Source organism: Rhipicephalus sanguineus, chromosome 4 (genome assembly GCF_013339695.2).
Source record: "Rhipicephalus sanguineus isolate Rsan-2018 chromosome 4, BIME_Rsan_1.4, whole genome shotgun sequence".
Classification (NCBI taxonomy): Eukaryota; Metazoa; Arthropoda; class Arachnida; order Ixodida; family Ixodidae; genus Rhipicephalus; species Rhipicephalus sanguineus.
In genome coordinates, this window is record NC_051179.1 from 70,194,679 (window position 1) to 70,211,211 (window position 16,533).

Consider the following 16,533-nt stretch of genomic DNA (forward strand, 5'->3'; position numbering starts at 1 on the left):
TAATACTTGTTTTTTACTGTGAAGTAGCGAAAAATAACGAAAGCTGGCTTCTCCGCACAAAGACACCTTTGGCGGTGAAGCACGCTTTAAAGATATTCGTGCGCCCATTACATACGTGCAGACACGCTCGATACCTTCTCGCGTCGTTCTTTGTAACACCGCCTCAGTGGTAAGCGCTTTTCAGAGACCCAGTATAGATCGCTGCAGAGGGAAGAAAGCGTAATCTGACGACAGATGTTGTGTTTCAACTTTATTCTGGCCCTACCAATCCTTGTGGGTGTCCGTACACAGAAAAACTCATTTTTACTGACACAGCACGCAACCACCTGTGCTCCGACATCCCTTACTTTGTCAAGCAGCTCTTTGGCTGCGAACTTAAGATAGACGCTATGTACAAGACCTGCCGCGCCGACAGAGCATGTTCAGTGGGCTGGTGCAGATGAACTTGCGGAATAAATTTATCATGCTTTCTTCTGACGTGCGGTTCCAGCACAAATATAATACACGCAGTCTGCATCGTAATTCGCTTATTCATATTATGCGCATCATTTGCAAGAAAAGTCTTGTACTTTTTTCTTTATATTCTGTATTCTGTTGATCTCTCATATTTGTCACTGCATTGATTGGAGATAAAGCGCTTAGGCGCATTTTTTAAATATAACATCTACGCATGTTTTCCACAGCGGAACCGTCAAAGCTTTTGGTTGCGCCGGGTAGTGCGAACAGAAATGAACCGGCACGCACTAGCTTCGTCCTCTTCTTCATCTTCTGCTTCGCTCCCACAATCCGTGCGCCGATTTGTCCGGCCGTGGAATGCAATAACTCTGATGCACGAGTGTGTTACGCGACTAAAAATCACGCAACATCACGTAACAACTAGTCACGTCACTAAAATCACGTAACTAGTCACTTCAATAAAAATCACGTAACACACGTAACAGCTATTCACGTGACTAAAATTATGTAACAACACGCAACGACTAGTCACGTGACAAAAATCACGTAACATCATGTAACATCTAGTGACGTGACAAAATAGCGTAACATTACCTTACAACTAGTCACATGACTAAAATTCACGTAACATTGCGTAACTAGTCACGTGACTAAAATTATGTAACATCACGCAAAGACTAGTCACGTGACTAAACATCACGTAACATCATGTAACATCTAGTCACGTGACTAAATAGCGTAACATTACGTTACAACTAGTCACATGACTAAAATTCACGTAACATTGCGTAACTAGTCACGTGACTAAAATCCCGTAACATCAAGTAACATCTAGACACGCGACTGAAATTCCGTAACATCTATAGTCGCGTCACTAAAATCACGTAACTTCACGTAACATTTAGGCACGTAACTAAAAACACGTAACAGCGCGTAAAAGCCAGTCACGTGACTCAAAATCACGTAACGTCACGTAACAGCTAGTTACGTGACATGTCCCCGCCATGCACCACGTAACAACTACTCACATCACTAAAATCACGTAACATCTAGTCACGTGACTACAATCGCGTAACATCATATAACAACCAGTTACAGGATTAAAAGGCATGTAACTGGTCACGTGACATGTTCCTGACAAGAACCACGTAACGGCTAGCCACGTGACTAAAATCTCAACATCCGGTTACAGCTAGTCACTCGACATGTTCCCGCCATAACCACGTGACACGTGCGTAGTGTGGGCAACCGACCGATACCGAAGAAGGATAGCCAAGCCTAACCACACTTAAAAGTACTAGTAGAAACTTAGAATCTCTAGCAAAAGCTTGGCGTCACTGGAAAAAACTTGGTCGGTCACTAGCTGCGCTGTTGGTTCCAGCCTTGCTCCACTAGCGCAAGTTCCACTTTCTTTTTCCCCTAATATATATAACTCGGAAAATCCCAACGCTACGTTCGAAGAACTCAGAAATCTTCATTGATATACATAAACCCTCGGCATGGCTTGATTCTACCGGGGAAGATCAACGACCCTGCAAAGTGCTGAACCGAGCGGCGGGTCTTCACAACAATCTTCTGCAACGAAGTCGAATTATAGCATGTCATAGCATCTTTAACAGAACGTTGGGTCTTAGAATAAAAAAAAATTATCGCATCACTCCCTGCTTAATACTGTTAAGACAGCGCAAGACAGCCAGCCCGCATTTGATAATTTAGGAACTGACAATTCAGAATTGTTAAACTTTAATCTGCCAGTTGAAAGCTGATCCGCTTCATTCCTGGGCTGTTTGTCGTCCTTGTTCTTGCATTAATGATGCTCTTCTGAGAAGTCGCTGGCACGTTCGCAAATGATGGCGGCTGCACCATGTGACACGAAATAACTGCGCGCAAACAGCAAAAATACCTAATAAGGGCTCTGCTCGTTTTAGTAATTAGAGAACTGATTTATGCAGTCACCGCGACTGTAACCTCGCTCTCCCAGTCTTACGTTAATGCACATTTTTTGTTTGCACATAAGAGGTCAACGTTAATTGCCAACTTACTGCGGCGATTAACGCTACACATAATTGGCAAGCATAATACCTCCACGAGCGCCTTGACTCCCTTCTCTCTCTTCGTTCCTGCAAAGCAGTAATTTTGTTCGATCCGTCGGGCTACACGAGCTGAAACGCCTAATTAATCCTATTAGAACATTTAGCCACGACGACGACGACGACAGGTCACCAGTCATATCCCGAGATCCGATCACGTGATAGAACCGGGCAAATTGGGACATTATAAGCATCTAATATAACCGCAATCACGCTCGCCAAAAAAATAAAACAATGAAAACGAGATAGTTTGAATGTAGCGCTTGTACTACCGAACTGCTGTCTGTTAACTGACATCCTGTAGCTGCGGCCAACGCACCAACGCATCTGCAGATAAGATATGGAAATAACATCGATGTTTCTACGCCGCAAAGGAGCTTTATGCTCGTTTCCTTTATTTAGCACGAATCAAACATAGCGTATCTGTGTAAGGATAAGAAAACGACCTCGCGCGATTACTGTACATCTCGATGTGAGACCACCCGTGTCGTAATCACAGGTCCTTTCGAGTACGTTCTTCACATAAAGACAATCGCGCCTTCTATTCGTTAACGGGACAGAAAAAAAAAAGTAAAATCGATGTCTCCACGTGAGGTCCGTGCATCGCTCGGGATCGATGTCGTTGATCTTAATTACCCCCTCAAATGCTCACGACTGTTTCATACAGTAACCGGTACCCGACAAACACACGCTGCGGTGTGTAACGGTAATTAGTTGGCCCGCGGCAGTGAACGCGAACCGCTTCTGTCGAAGCGTGTATGTGAGATACACGGGCGACGTGACTAGAATGCCAACGTTTTTCGCGCGCGAGACGCGGAAGCGTACATTGCTGGCAACAACCGCGTGTCCTTCTTTTGGACGTTGCGTAAGCGCGAAGAAAGTGAGCAGTTTGCAAAACTGTATACACGCGAGATATGAGGTGAGCATTGTATACAAGAGAGGAGGTGCGCGGCTAATATCCCTTTATTTTGTGTTTTTTTTTTCGCTTATAGAATGTCATGGGGCTTGCGCGTGAATTGCGTGTGGTTTGATGTATAGCGTGGGAAATTTGATTAATTTAATTTGCGGCGAGGTACGCGTGAGCCTGTTCCAATTTGCTTTTCCTGTGGTTCTTACGTTTCGGCGGGCTTAATATTAAAGGTAGTACGTAGCTGGTATTACACACGATGAAAACTTATTTTACCAAAAAAAAATCGTACCATGCAACGTTGAAATCTGTAAGGGTAGTGTTTCTTATTAGTTTTGAAACATCCACAACGCCACATTAGTTGCCTAAGCAGAGTGAAAAAATAAGCTCACTCACTCACTCACTCACTCACTCACTCACTCACTCACTCACTCACTCACTCACTCACTCACTCACTCACTCACTCACTCACTCACTCACTCACTCACTCACTCACTCACTCACTCACTCACTCACTCACTCACTCACTCACTCACTCACTCACTCACTCACTCACTCACTCACTCACGACACTGACTCGGGCTCTGTCGATCTCACTGACGTTAATGCTCATGGGCGCGTATAAATGCAGCTTGAGACTGCCGACAGATGCCGGATTTCCCTTGTTTTTTTTTTTTAACTTTCTAAGTCATTTTTCGCTACAGCTCCTTAGAGATGTCACATGGCTAAGCACAACGCCCCCAAGTCAAGAACCTGCTGTTTTTGAGTCAACTGGGCTAAACGATCACTTGTGACTGTGTACGTTGTGTGCAATATTTTAGTGGTGCAGGATGGATGGATGGATGCAAAACTTTGTTGAATGTCCTGAGGTGCACGACTCAGCGGGCCGGGCCGCTCCCAGTTGGGACAGTTAGGCCAACCAAGCCCGACCGTCGCATCGTGGGCCCTCTGGACAGCCCATAGTTGAAACCCGGCATCGGGGCTTTTGATAGCGGATAGCCACTTGTCTTCATTGGATTGGTCCGTGCCTCGTAACGAGGGGCAACGCCAGGGCACGTGGTCTAGGCTAGCGAATTCGTTGCAGTGCCTGCAAGAGCTACTGGGATAAGTGTCGGGACAAATCTTATGTAATAAAGCCGGGCTGGGATACGAACACGTCCGCAATAATCTGAGAGTCAACTGCCTGCGCTAAGGCTGGACTCTTGTCCTTTAAGCATCCTGCGCGCATTCTGCACACCAGTGAACATTCGTCGGCGCGTGCGCAATGCCATCTCCTCCTCATTCTTTCTTGTTGCTTATCTTTTACCGCTGCGGACAAGTTCCAAATGACTTGCGAATACCAGGTTGAGTATTCACAGGAGCTCTACGAGTGCCTGCGCGCTACTAAGAACGGTGGGCACTCGCACACTGCACGGACCAGCAGACTGAAGGCAACAACTCCGCTGTTCGAGACGCTCCGGTACTTGCGCCGAACGAAGACATACAGCGTAAGATAATGAAAGAAAAGCTTGGCAGACCGTGCAACGTCTTGGATGAAAAATGAGGGGTAGAACGAAAAACGAGAAAACCAGGTTGACAGCGAGGACAAGGTCAAGTTCGCGCAAAACCGGAACGGTTAACGAGAAATGCAAGAAAAAATAAAAACGATTGTGACCGCATTTGCGAACGCAGCGACCGGGGCGACGGTTGCGCTCTATATTATGCACGGCGCACAACCAACCGTCCCTAAATGCATATACGCTAAGACCTACATAAAGAAAGAAGTACAAGAAGGGTGAGGCACAAAAAAAAAGCACGAAAAAAAAAGCTTGTGAGTGGTGTGACTCATTTCTTACCCCATGCGATAACCCGCGGCGGCATTTAGCAACTAAGGACGGTTTCGCAGCCAGACTGCGCCGGAATTCCAATCACGATCGATCTGAGAAACCCGTTTCGAAACTTCTAAGCTCTCGCGTGCTGCTGCAGAGATGCCTCGCTCTCTTTCAAAACATTCGGACGCACGTCTGAAAAACGCAGATAAACTATACAGAAGACGATATATTTGTGTCTTTCTTGCGTGTCTGCCATCGCCTCAACACTTGTTGGACAACTACCTCGTACGTATATATACGTGCTATAAGAGAGTTCGTGACTCTCTTCAGATCAGTCTGGAGATTGCCATCTCGCGGAGACTGGACTGGTTTGTCTCTGTTTTTGTTGCGTTCCTCCCTCTAATGCATGGCAGTCCTCCCTCTAGCAGTCACAGGAGCCCAAGACGGGCCCCTGTGACTGCTATTTGTACGCATTATGCGGTGACCTGTCACGTGCCAGTATACGTTCGATCATTCTGTTGCCCTGCTTCGTGTGACTTTTTTCAGTATTAAATCTGATAGACTACGGTACTGTCGATTATTGTCGACGAGCAAAGAATATAGTTGTATGCTGAGTTAAATGGGGAGTTGTTCGCTGCCGCCATGAACACGAGGTCGTGCGTTCGATTCCCTATCGGCTTGACTGCGTTGTGAAAGGAGCTAAATGAGAAACACTTGCGTGCTTATATTTTACCGGCATGTTGAAGAGCTCGAACTGGTCGCACTTAATCTGGAGCGGGGCCCTAGAGACCCGTCGAGCGGCTTTGGAAGTTAATCGTCGTAAACTAGTTTCAAAGTATTAAGGACTATACGCGTGAGTGCAGTTGGAGCGCACCGACACCGTAAGAGCCGCTATTTCGGAGCATAATGAAGAAGAGCATGCGCTTGCCACGATATGGTTTGCTCTTGCAGAGCATCGCGGGCTATTAGTATAATCGACTGAGAATAAAAAAAAAAAAGGTGAATTTTGCCTTCGCGTCTTCATATGCAAATGCATAAGGAACTGTATGACCTTTTTTGTTTTGCTTTCTGTTCCTACAAACAATAAAAGGAACACGAAAAGAGAATTTCCTGATTTTAACAGCAATATGCGAAATATTATCAGTTTTCAAAGCGGAAGGTCATAAAGAATAATTGAGGCTTTTCCCAATATCCGAATTCCCGTGCGATAAACAAACTTAATCCAATATATCCTATTTCAACAAATCCTTAATTCCCACGCGATAAACAAACTTAACCTTCCGCGTTTTGTGTCTCCGTATTGCAGCAACGCTATACCGTGAAGCACGAAACGAACCGAGGGGATACGACTTACGGTAAAGACAGCAAGGGTGAAGCAATTTGTCTGCTGGGAGTATCGAGTAAGGATACTTCAGGGTACACGGTATGTTATAAGTATACATCAGAACAAAGACAGCTGCAGTAAATACACCGGACGCTCACGTGCGAACGAAATAAATTGCTGAAGGCAGACTACGTGACTGCCGAATTGACAAAAGAAAGGCAGATAACCTTTGAATACTATACTTTCCACAAACTAGCGAACGAGTGAACTTTTTCTTGCTTAGAAATTGAGAAATGTGGCAAATAATTGCAGCATGCAAAGAACGGCTCGCACAGAACTTTTTTTCTGCGTCAGATACTATACCCAGTTAACTAAACGAGTGCACTCACCCGCCGGTTCAGAAATGAAGAAAACACGCCCACTGTTGGAAAACATCCACAAACCTTATTCTCCGTGAAATGGATGAGGGTGTGTCACCACATATTTTGCAGTCACGTTGCTAGCAGGAAGCCATTCTCTAGTTGATCTACTGACGATCCCTATAGGCGTTAGGCTTTGCCTATAGTTTACATCGAACCGAGAACTAGATCTCATATATCTGTGAAATAATTATTTCGCCAAATTACTTTGGTTAATGACTTTATCTCATGCGTCTCTACCGCAAATTAATTATTATCAGTATAGTCCACGCAGCCTATTATGTTGAATTTAATTGACATGCGCAAAACGGTGCACATGCCCTTTAACTTTGTTCACGACAAAAATTAAGTACGCGAAAGAACAGAAACAGAATGCGTGTAAGTCAGAGAAGTAATCAACTTTGTCGTGGCGTGGTACCTGTGGGCGCCGGCACCTGCAGAGTTTATCGGTTTGTAAAGGCAGCCCTACGCTCGCAACAGGGCTCGAGCTTTGAATCGTGGCGCATCGTCGGCCCGTGGAAAAAAAAAATGCCCCAACTGCGCGTTGCGCTCCATGAAAGCGCTGCTGCTGTTTCTGAAAGCGATAGGCCTCGACGAAACCTTGGAAATAACTATTTTGTGCGTGTGTGTATATGTGGCTGTAGGTGCCGTTATGTGTTTATGTGATGAACGAATATACTATTACCTTCACTTGGCACCTCGAGTAGCAATGCAGGCAATCATCCTGCGGGGCTAATGTATCTAGCATATCAATAAATATCAACAGTTCCTCCTGAGGCCCTCCGGGAACGGTGGCAGAATCCGCTGCTCAGCTCAGAGGTCGAAGACCAAAAATGGTCTGTCTAGTAAGCCAGGGAGGCTATTGGGTGACAAGGTCTCCTGGCCTCTCTCTGTGTGGTCTAGCCCGGACTACAAACCAGCCAAATCTTGCAATAAAGTTTATGCGCTCGCTCGCTCGCTCGCTCACTCACTCACTCACTCACTCACTCACTCACTCACTCACTCACTCACTCACTCACTCACTCACTCACTCACTCACTCACTCACTCACTCACTCACTCACTCACTCACTCACTCACTCACTCACTCACTCACTCACTCACTCACTCACTCACTCACTCACTCACTCACTCACTCACTCACTCACTCACTCACTCACTCACTCACTCACTCACTCACTCACTCACTCACTCACTCACTCACTCACTCGGTTTGAAGACACTGAATCCCCTCGAATACTCTTTCGGTTCCCTTAAACTGCCGAAGTTAGTTTCACACAACTTTCGTCATAACAGCCCATTCTATTTTATTCTTTTTGTCATTTTCTTACTTTTCTGCATGTCTCTTTCGCTCATGAAAAAATATGAGCGAAAGAGAAAAGGTGCTTTCCAGCCGCATCGATCTTACGGCAGCAGCTCGTTCACGAGCGAACAGAGCCAGCACACCGCGTGAGCTATAAACCACCGGACCTTCAACCACGTTCCATGACGTCCTCGGCGCAAGCGCTGTATATGCCTGGCAGGAGGGGGGGCGGATTTGGACAGTCTCCACACGGGAGCTTCGTGTCCCCGTCGGCCGAGAACAAACGGCATGCCCAGCACAGAGGACAAACGTGATCCGCTGTGGCCGCGGAATTAGCGCATCCGGAAAAGCGCGCATACACGCCTACGAGGAAGCGCCGCTCGACCGGACGCATGCGCCGCTGGCGTCCTTGGGCGGCATTGGGCGTACGGCTGGCGCCGGCCGACGTTCGAGCAGGGAGCCCATTGTTCTACGCTCGTGTGCCGTGGGCGCCCTCCTTTGGCTGCCCTGAATGACGGCGGAGCAGGTGCGACCCGGCGTGCGCTGTTCGCCGCCCCAAGGTGGACCCCTTTGGCGACCGAATACGCTGCATATGCGATCGCCTTGCCACGGCACCCTGCTCCGCCGCTTTCACGTATAGCTAATAACGAAGAAAGTTTGGTAGAACCAGCTAGATCGGGTTGTTGTTTATGTATATGCAAGAGCGCATCATTCGATCTAGACTGAGTGGAGACAATGCTGTACAACAACGGACAGCCATATCAGCCAGCACTACACCGTGGCCAGCACTTACCATCACTTAGTCAACACTAGCAGACATTAGCCATAATTCGGCCATTACGCAACACCAACGATAATTCAGTCAGTATTAGCCTACATTAGCCAACACATAGCCACCACTATAGCCAAGTTTAACTGGCTTTAATCAGTGCTCATAGTACGCGAATAAATACGGCAGACCATGGCTCCAGCGTTTACCGTTCGCCGTTGACAAATCGCTCGATCTATTTACGACATGCTTATACATATAAAATTGAAGAGTCTTTTTTATCGCTCGTGACTCTTGTTGTGGTCTTAGAAGCCAAGCTATTAAGCAGTCGTCACTCTTTGTTGCTCTGAATGTCTACTAATTGAACGTTTGCGGAGGCGGCAGGCGGCGTACGCTGTATTTGTTGCGTCAATTCATCAACCTGTACAAATATATACGCGTAAGCTCTCGGTCCTCATATAACGCAGGACGCATCTGCGGGTACACCGCTGGTCAGGCAACATCACTCTAAAAAAAACTTGGAGTTCCCTTGCTCCCAAGCAATGATTGTCACCTATCTGTTCTTTCGCGTTGCGCGCACGATACTTTCATGTCATGGAACACTATGCTACGTTGACACCAATATGCCGTTCGTGACATGGAAGTACAGGACTGGCAGCGTTAAAGAAAGGAAGGGCACGCGAGACAGATGGGGAGTATCGTTTCGGAATAAGATAATGCACTAAATGGTGCAAAGTTATGCGAACATGAATGAATGTCTGCCTACTTGTCCACCTTTTGTCCAACGTGTGCATGGGAAACTTGAGGCATGAGTCGAGATTACGTGCAATGGTGGAGTTTCCGTTTTTTTGTTGTTGTTGTTTTTTTTGGAGGGGAGAGGGGGTTAATGCGCGGCTGTGCGTGGCTCTCGGATCGCGTACGGACTTAACTGCATTCATTAATTGAATTGATTGGCCACTTACCTCGCTTTGTGTTCGATATAACGTCGGTGTCCTGTTTGAGAAAGGAACAGAAAAACAGAGAGAAAGATTGTTATCACTCCTCGAAAAACAAAAAGTGAACAGCTATCTACATATGCATGCCGGTAGCTCGAATTTTCATAGGAACCCTCTTTCCGTATAAGAGATGCAGATAGGCTATATCTAGATAGGTACATAAGCAAACAGATAACGATATAAGCTGTCCGAGGTATTCAGAGTTGGCGAATTGCAGAGCTCAGTCACAGACAACTGGCTTCATATCAACGCAGTGTTCCGACTTGAATGTGACCGTATAGCGGATACCACAGGAAATTAGGAAAACTCGATAAATTGCTTCTATGGTTTCGGTTTACTTGAAAAATCATGACTACCACATATCGGGTGACTGACCAATCAAGTAATCCACTTATACGACCCATACCACTGAGTGAATGCATGTCATGCATGCCTGAATTATCGTCTCAAAAATTTGATGAATAATTTCATTTATTTACTCTTGCGTCACAGGTCATTTTGTCCGCAGATTCAATGACAGATGAATATGTGATTAAGCGATCAGTCGTTGATTGACCGGCCCGTTAAATGGAATGGTATGGAAAAAGTTTATTGAGGTCTTTCGTGGAGTGAACAAGCACGTAGCGGGCCACTCGCACGTCGGGAAAGATAAGCCTAACATGTCCGTTAAACGACAGTTTTCGTTTTACTTTGTTTATTAGACTAATTCATAAAGAAATAAATAAGTGGGTGGGTAAGGGGATCGGCAGATAAATCGAGTTAGGATTGATCCCAACGCAAAAGGAAGATAGATAATTGGTTCAGCGCTGCTACAACGTAACATCTGTAACACCACGTAACACGTGTGTACTCACGGCGAGCGGTGCGGGACTGGAGATGAACCTGCGCGTGACGACGCGGTTTCCGGATCCGGCCTCCGGTGACCGGACCCGGCGAACGCCGCTGCCGGCGCTGCTGCCGTCAGAAGGCATCGTCGCCCCTTCTGGCGACGAAGCTATGCGACGCTCGCTGAGTATACCCCTGGTGGTCCTCCTTTAGAAGCTGCCTCTAGCGCTGGAATAGAAAAAGAAGGAGGGGTTATATAGCGGTAAATGCGAGTAAAAATCCACTAGGACTGACTTTAATTGCGTCTAGCGACCTTGGACTAGCGAGCTAACACAAGCTAAGATTTGCTAACAATAACCGGCGCAGGTCTACATTAGACTACTCCAGCCAGCAGTAACACAAAGAGGCCACATTATCCAACGTTAGCCATTCTAAGCCAACACTAATGACTATTAGCAAGCAATGAGTTCCGTTCAGTTTAGTTTATTGCCTTAAAGGCCCCCTTTTTTTTGTGGGGTACTACATAATGGGTGGGGTTTTATTTATACTAACAATAAGCAGTGAAGATTTCTTTAATATCGAAGGTGATCAACAACACGGTTTTGAATTAGCACTGGTAATATGCCAGTAAATATGCTATGTCGGTCACAAACTACCTGTGAGCTTCTCATACAGTCACTTTTCTTCTATTCCGCCCCTGCTAAAACAACAACATCAGCATCACAATCATAATCACCATCACTATCATCATCGACAACACCAGCCAGAGGTGGGATGAAAGGAAATATGACAGATACTTGATATCGCTCAGTACAGTTTGAGAACACGGATTGCTTGTAAGTGCTGACTGTCCCCAAATCACTGACCATAAAACGGACGCAGTGAGAACAAACGGTAAATAAACGCGTCGCCCAGTTTGTCCAGCTGTATAACTTGAAGTCGAAACGTCGGCTCCAACCTGTCGTATGTACTTCAAATTGCTGGTTAACCATCATTCTTATAAGAAAAAAACTAACGCGAAACGCGAGAAAACAGTACAGTGATAACGAGAACGAAGGACACGGGTTTCGTGTTCCTCCTTCATGTATGTCACGTTTTCGTGCTCTTCGTATTAATTGTCTCATGCGATTCGCCGCCACTCGATTTAAGGTACACACAGATTGCGTATCACTGTAAAAGTTCAGAATCAAGGTATAGGTGAACGGGCAAATTATGCGCGTATTCAGGATGTTCGGGACAGCTACCAAAGCTTTATTGAGCGTGCCAAGCTACAAACACATTTGCTCGATGAACAATCTGCGTGCCGCTGCGAAATTCCTTCCAGACTTGGTCTAGGACAAATAGTTGTCTATTGCTGTTAAAACGGCAACAAAATCATAAACTTAATAGTCGTAAACGCTCGCGTTACAACAACCCTTACCACGCGAGTCCAGATTCAAAAAGGACGCCCGAGACAATGAAGCAACAGGCGCAACGATGCTTCAAGTATAAGCGAATGAAAATAAAACACTTCGGCTAGTTGGTCTGGCATTACTGAAGAAATAAATTAACCCAAAAAAGACAGCTGACGCAAAAAAGGGAGACAAAGGAGCGCAGTTTAAACACGGAATGGCGTACACGGCGCATTCGCTTAATATAAGCGGACGTCAGATATGTCATTTACGTGCGGTCGTAATATCGTCATATCGCATTGTCATATTATCCAGATAACCTGGAGACAAGCGGGTCGGCATAACGCGTGCATGTTCCCACCATGTTATAATATTCGGACTTCAACAAGCCTAAAATTCGCCACTTTCGCGCGACAGCGCTTCGTCCAGGACGCCTTTCCGACATATAGAACGCTTGATACCAGGGGGGGGGGGGAGTGTAGGTAGAAATTTTTTTTGGGGGGGTTGGGGGGTCAGCTCCTTGATTTGAAGTGGGGGCCGGACAGGCAGATGTGGTCAAGTGTCATTTTGGGCTCTGTATGCCATAGCAAAAAAATATTTCGCGGCGGGGGGGGGGGGGGCACAGGCCCGGTGTGCCCCCCCCCCGGCTACGCCACTGCTTGATACCATTTTTTGTTGACAGTATCTACCCGAAATTAAGTGCTTTATGTATCTAAAGACTTTAATTATACCTACACTGAAGCTTGTGCATAATAAAAAATAAGCGCCATATAGTAATAATAAGAATAATAAAAACAGAGAACAATACGAGAATACGAAAAACGAAACCGAGCTGCATGTCATACAGACGCTATGGTTTGCAATTCTGCGAAAACGTAGAGAAAACGCGATGCAGGGGCCAGAAAAAGAAATATAAAAAGAGGAAAAAGCAAATATTCAAACACCCTCAGAAACAGTCGTGTCACGTGCGCATGCAGTTCGTGCGGAACAGTGTAACCTGGGGGCAATATCGCGCAAGAGCGAACATGGGCCAATACACAGCGTATTTAGTCACTCCCGTAGAACAACAATGGCGGGATGAACCGAACAGCGCACGCACGAAAAGCGCCCATCGTGCGTGGCGCGCGATGTCGCACAGGAGGAAGCTTGCAGCAACAGTGCGCACGAAATGTTCGTGACGTGCAAAAGCCATACAATGCTTCTACCGTTAGCGGCGTTGGTAGCTTTGCTAGAACCGTTTGATTAAATTAAAGAGCATGCACCTACCATCTATTCATTTTCTCATGATACCAAATACAATTTTAAGAAAGGGATAATTGACAGCCACCCGTTTGTAGCACGAAGCCACAAGGAAATACATGCGGATTTCTCAGAAAGGAAAACTTCTAGTTGAAGAAAAATTCGTGCTGGTCCGGGGATCGAACCCGCGACCAACGGCCTCTTACCGGGATTTGATCCCCGGACCATGGACGAATTCTTCTTCAACCAGAAGATTTCCTTTCTGAGAAATCAGTATGGATTTCGTTGTGGCCTCCTGCTACAAAAAAAGTTAGCTGTCAATTACGCTTTCCTAACCCTTCCGCCACCTTGCGGGATTCCGCAGAACTCATTTGCAAAACAGCGTTTTAGTTTCGAAGCACCCGAGTTTTACACGTTGTCGAAAGAACGAGAACCTTTATGAACCACTGAAAGAGTTATATATACACGCATGTCAGCGCATGAGCTCAGCTGCTCACACGGCCGGTGAATCTGCAATGGCCGGTTTCAAAGCTTCTTTTCCAAAGAGAGCTGGTTGTGAGACGCAAAACGTGGTATCACCTTCCCCCCCTTCATTCCTCCAAGTTCATTATTTTTAACGGCCACCGGGCTTCCGGAACAAGGCAATTTAGGGGCTGCCGCGCATTTTGTTGCGTTGGTTAATATCGGCTAGCCAAGACTGCTATAGTATACCGTGACGCCGTTTTATTTTATTTCCCGTCTAGGGCAAGTATATTAGACGGGGGGCGGTTCCGGCTACCTCCGTAAGCGATGGGAGGCGTCGCTGTGTAGTGCTCGGCATTGTCCGGCCGATGCCGCCCGCGAGCTTAAAGCGCCCGATAACCTTGGAGGCGCGCGCGTTTTGCGGTATACGCGACGCCCACCGACGATCCTTGTCCTGGTTTGGCCGCAGAGACGGCGCGAGCGTCTCCCGACCGTAAACGCCAAGACCGGGCGCTCCTGTTTTTAGACGGCTGCCCCGAGGCGACCGACGGTCACCCACGGCGTCCGCGTGGCTGGTCGTTCCAAGAACGACCCCACGCGACGTCACTGAGCGCTACGTATACAGCAGAACGTATTAGGGCTCCCCGAAGTACGAGGAGAAATGGCATAGTCGGCGTGCGTGGAACTGTCGCCGTGCCCCACGCTATCTGCTGCAAGGCCGAAGGAACTACCGGTGTTTAACTGGAAACGTCTGTGTTTACATATCGGCGGGACCTTACTTCCTTCTTTTTCATCTTGCTCTCTGAGTAGGCCCATGCTTGTGCGTCACCCGTGTGTGCGACTGCTAACATCGCATAGAAACTATATGCGTGTATGTGACCACAGTTTTGCACTCCGAAATATTCAGGCGAAACTTGTTATAACTCACGGATTTCGGTGGCGTCGTATGCGAAAAAAGAACCGGCGCCGGCGAGCGAACACAAATGCGGCCCTCGAAGGAGCGCCGGTGACGCGCGTATTTATTTGTATATGCACCGTTTTCCCATAATTGATGCTCTCTCGATCGTGCGCTTGGCGGCAGTCAGCCGTTTCTGATACGGCAATCTGATCTTTTATCGAGGTGACTTGTCATTTCACGTTGCCGCGTTTTCATTGTTGCCTGGATATGAACGCGTGGACGTCGCTGTTGCCTGTAGGCACTGAAGTGTCTCGCTGCTATAGGAATGTGGATGACTGTCCCATTCCCGGCATGGAGGAAGCAAAAAGGTTAGGAGGGAACGTTGCATATTGCGAAAGAAAGAAAGAAAGAAAGAAAGAAAGAAAGAAAGAAGAAAGAAAGAAAGAAAGAGAAAGAAAGAAAGAAAGAAAAGAAAGAAAGAAAGAAAGAAAGAAAGAAAGAAAGAAAGAAAGAAAGAAAGAAAGAAAGAAAGAAAGAAAGAAAGAAAGAAAGAAAGAAAGTGCATCAGGCACGAACATGCCAAGATTCGCTTGCCTCCATTTTCCCGATAGGGCAAGGGCTCCTGACCATAATTTATTTATTTCACTTGACCACGCATATTTCATTCCCGTGGCAAGGATTCGCCGTAATTTGTGTACGCCAAAATTTCAAGATGGTTGTTCTCAATATGTCCGCTGCTAACTAAGGAAAGTTGAAGTCTCGACTCGAGTGAAGGTCGTACAAACAGACTTTCCAAAATCTTGGTATTGCTTGTGCACGTGCTCTAACACCCAACATTTCCTCGTGTTATGGGCACAGAAAGTGCTACAAGACGTGTGATTATTATTATTATTATTATTATTATTATTATTATTATTATTATTATTATTCCGGGGAATGCATATCGATCAACTCGATACCATATCGTAACTTCAACCCAACGTTGCATGTCTGCTGTGAATGAAATTGAATTGAATTGAATTGCCCATTCCTGTAATTCGCCTATTCGTGTTTCTCTTTTCTTTTCGTCGTCTATGGCTTCTCCAATCATAAGCTGCTGCTTCTTTCTTGCTTTAGATATGAATATATACCGCTCTTTTCTGTTTAAAATAAGCTTGGTTGTGTGCATGTTATTACTTGACAATCAGCTATTTGCCACCAGAAGCAAGACTTTCCTATTCGTTTAGCATCACATAGTAGCGGGGACGTCCGAACGTCGTTTCATGGCTTGGTTGCGCAACACTTCAGGCCCGACAAATAACCAAACGCCGACGTTATCGCAGTACATGCGTCAATCCAGCGGAATGATCGGCGTATAGGTTGCGACCGGAACACACGAGCAGCCAACGCTTGCGTGATAAAAAAAAAAAAAAAAAAGAAGGACGTGACTGATCGAGCAGCGCACGTCGACATACCAACATCGACAGATGTCGACAGGTGCATATACGACTGCTGTGTGGTACTTCGGCACGTCCGTTTCCCTGTTTGCTCTCACACATTTGACTTGCCTGATGTATGAATACCTACTCCTGTGCTTTTTTTGTTTGTAGATTGGTTCTTTTCGCGCACCGCTGCACCTCACGGGCGCGATCGGCCGGCTCGTCTG

General features: G+C 46.4%; 1 protein-coding gene across 1 annotated transcript in view; it reads right to left on the minus strand.

Annotated features, from left to right (window-relative positions):
- The window catches only part of LOC119390206 (uncharacterized), a 115,168-nt gene that overhangs the window by 22,124 nt on the left and 76,511 nt on the right, over positions 1-16,533 (minus strand). The window contains 2 exon segments of the mRNA XM_049414692.1: positions 10,041-10,071; positions 10,928-11,126. Coding sequence (XP_049270649.1) covers positions 10,041-10,071; positions 10,928-11,044 — 148 coding nt within the window. The 5' untranslated portion in view covers positions 11,045-11,126.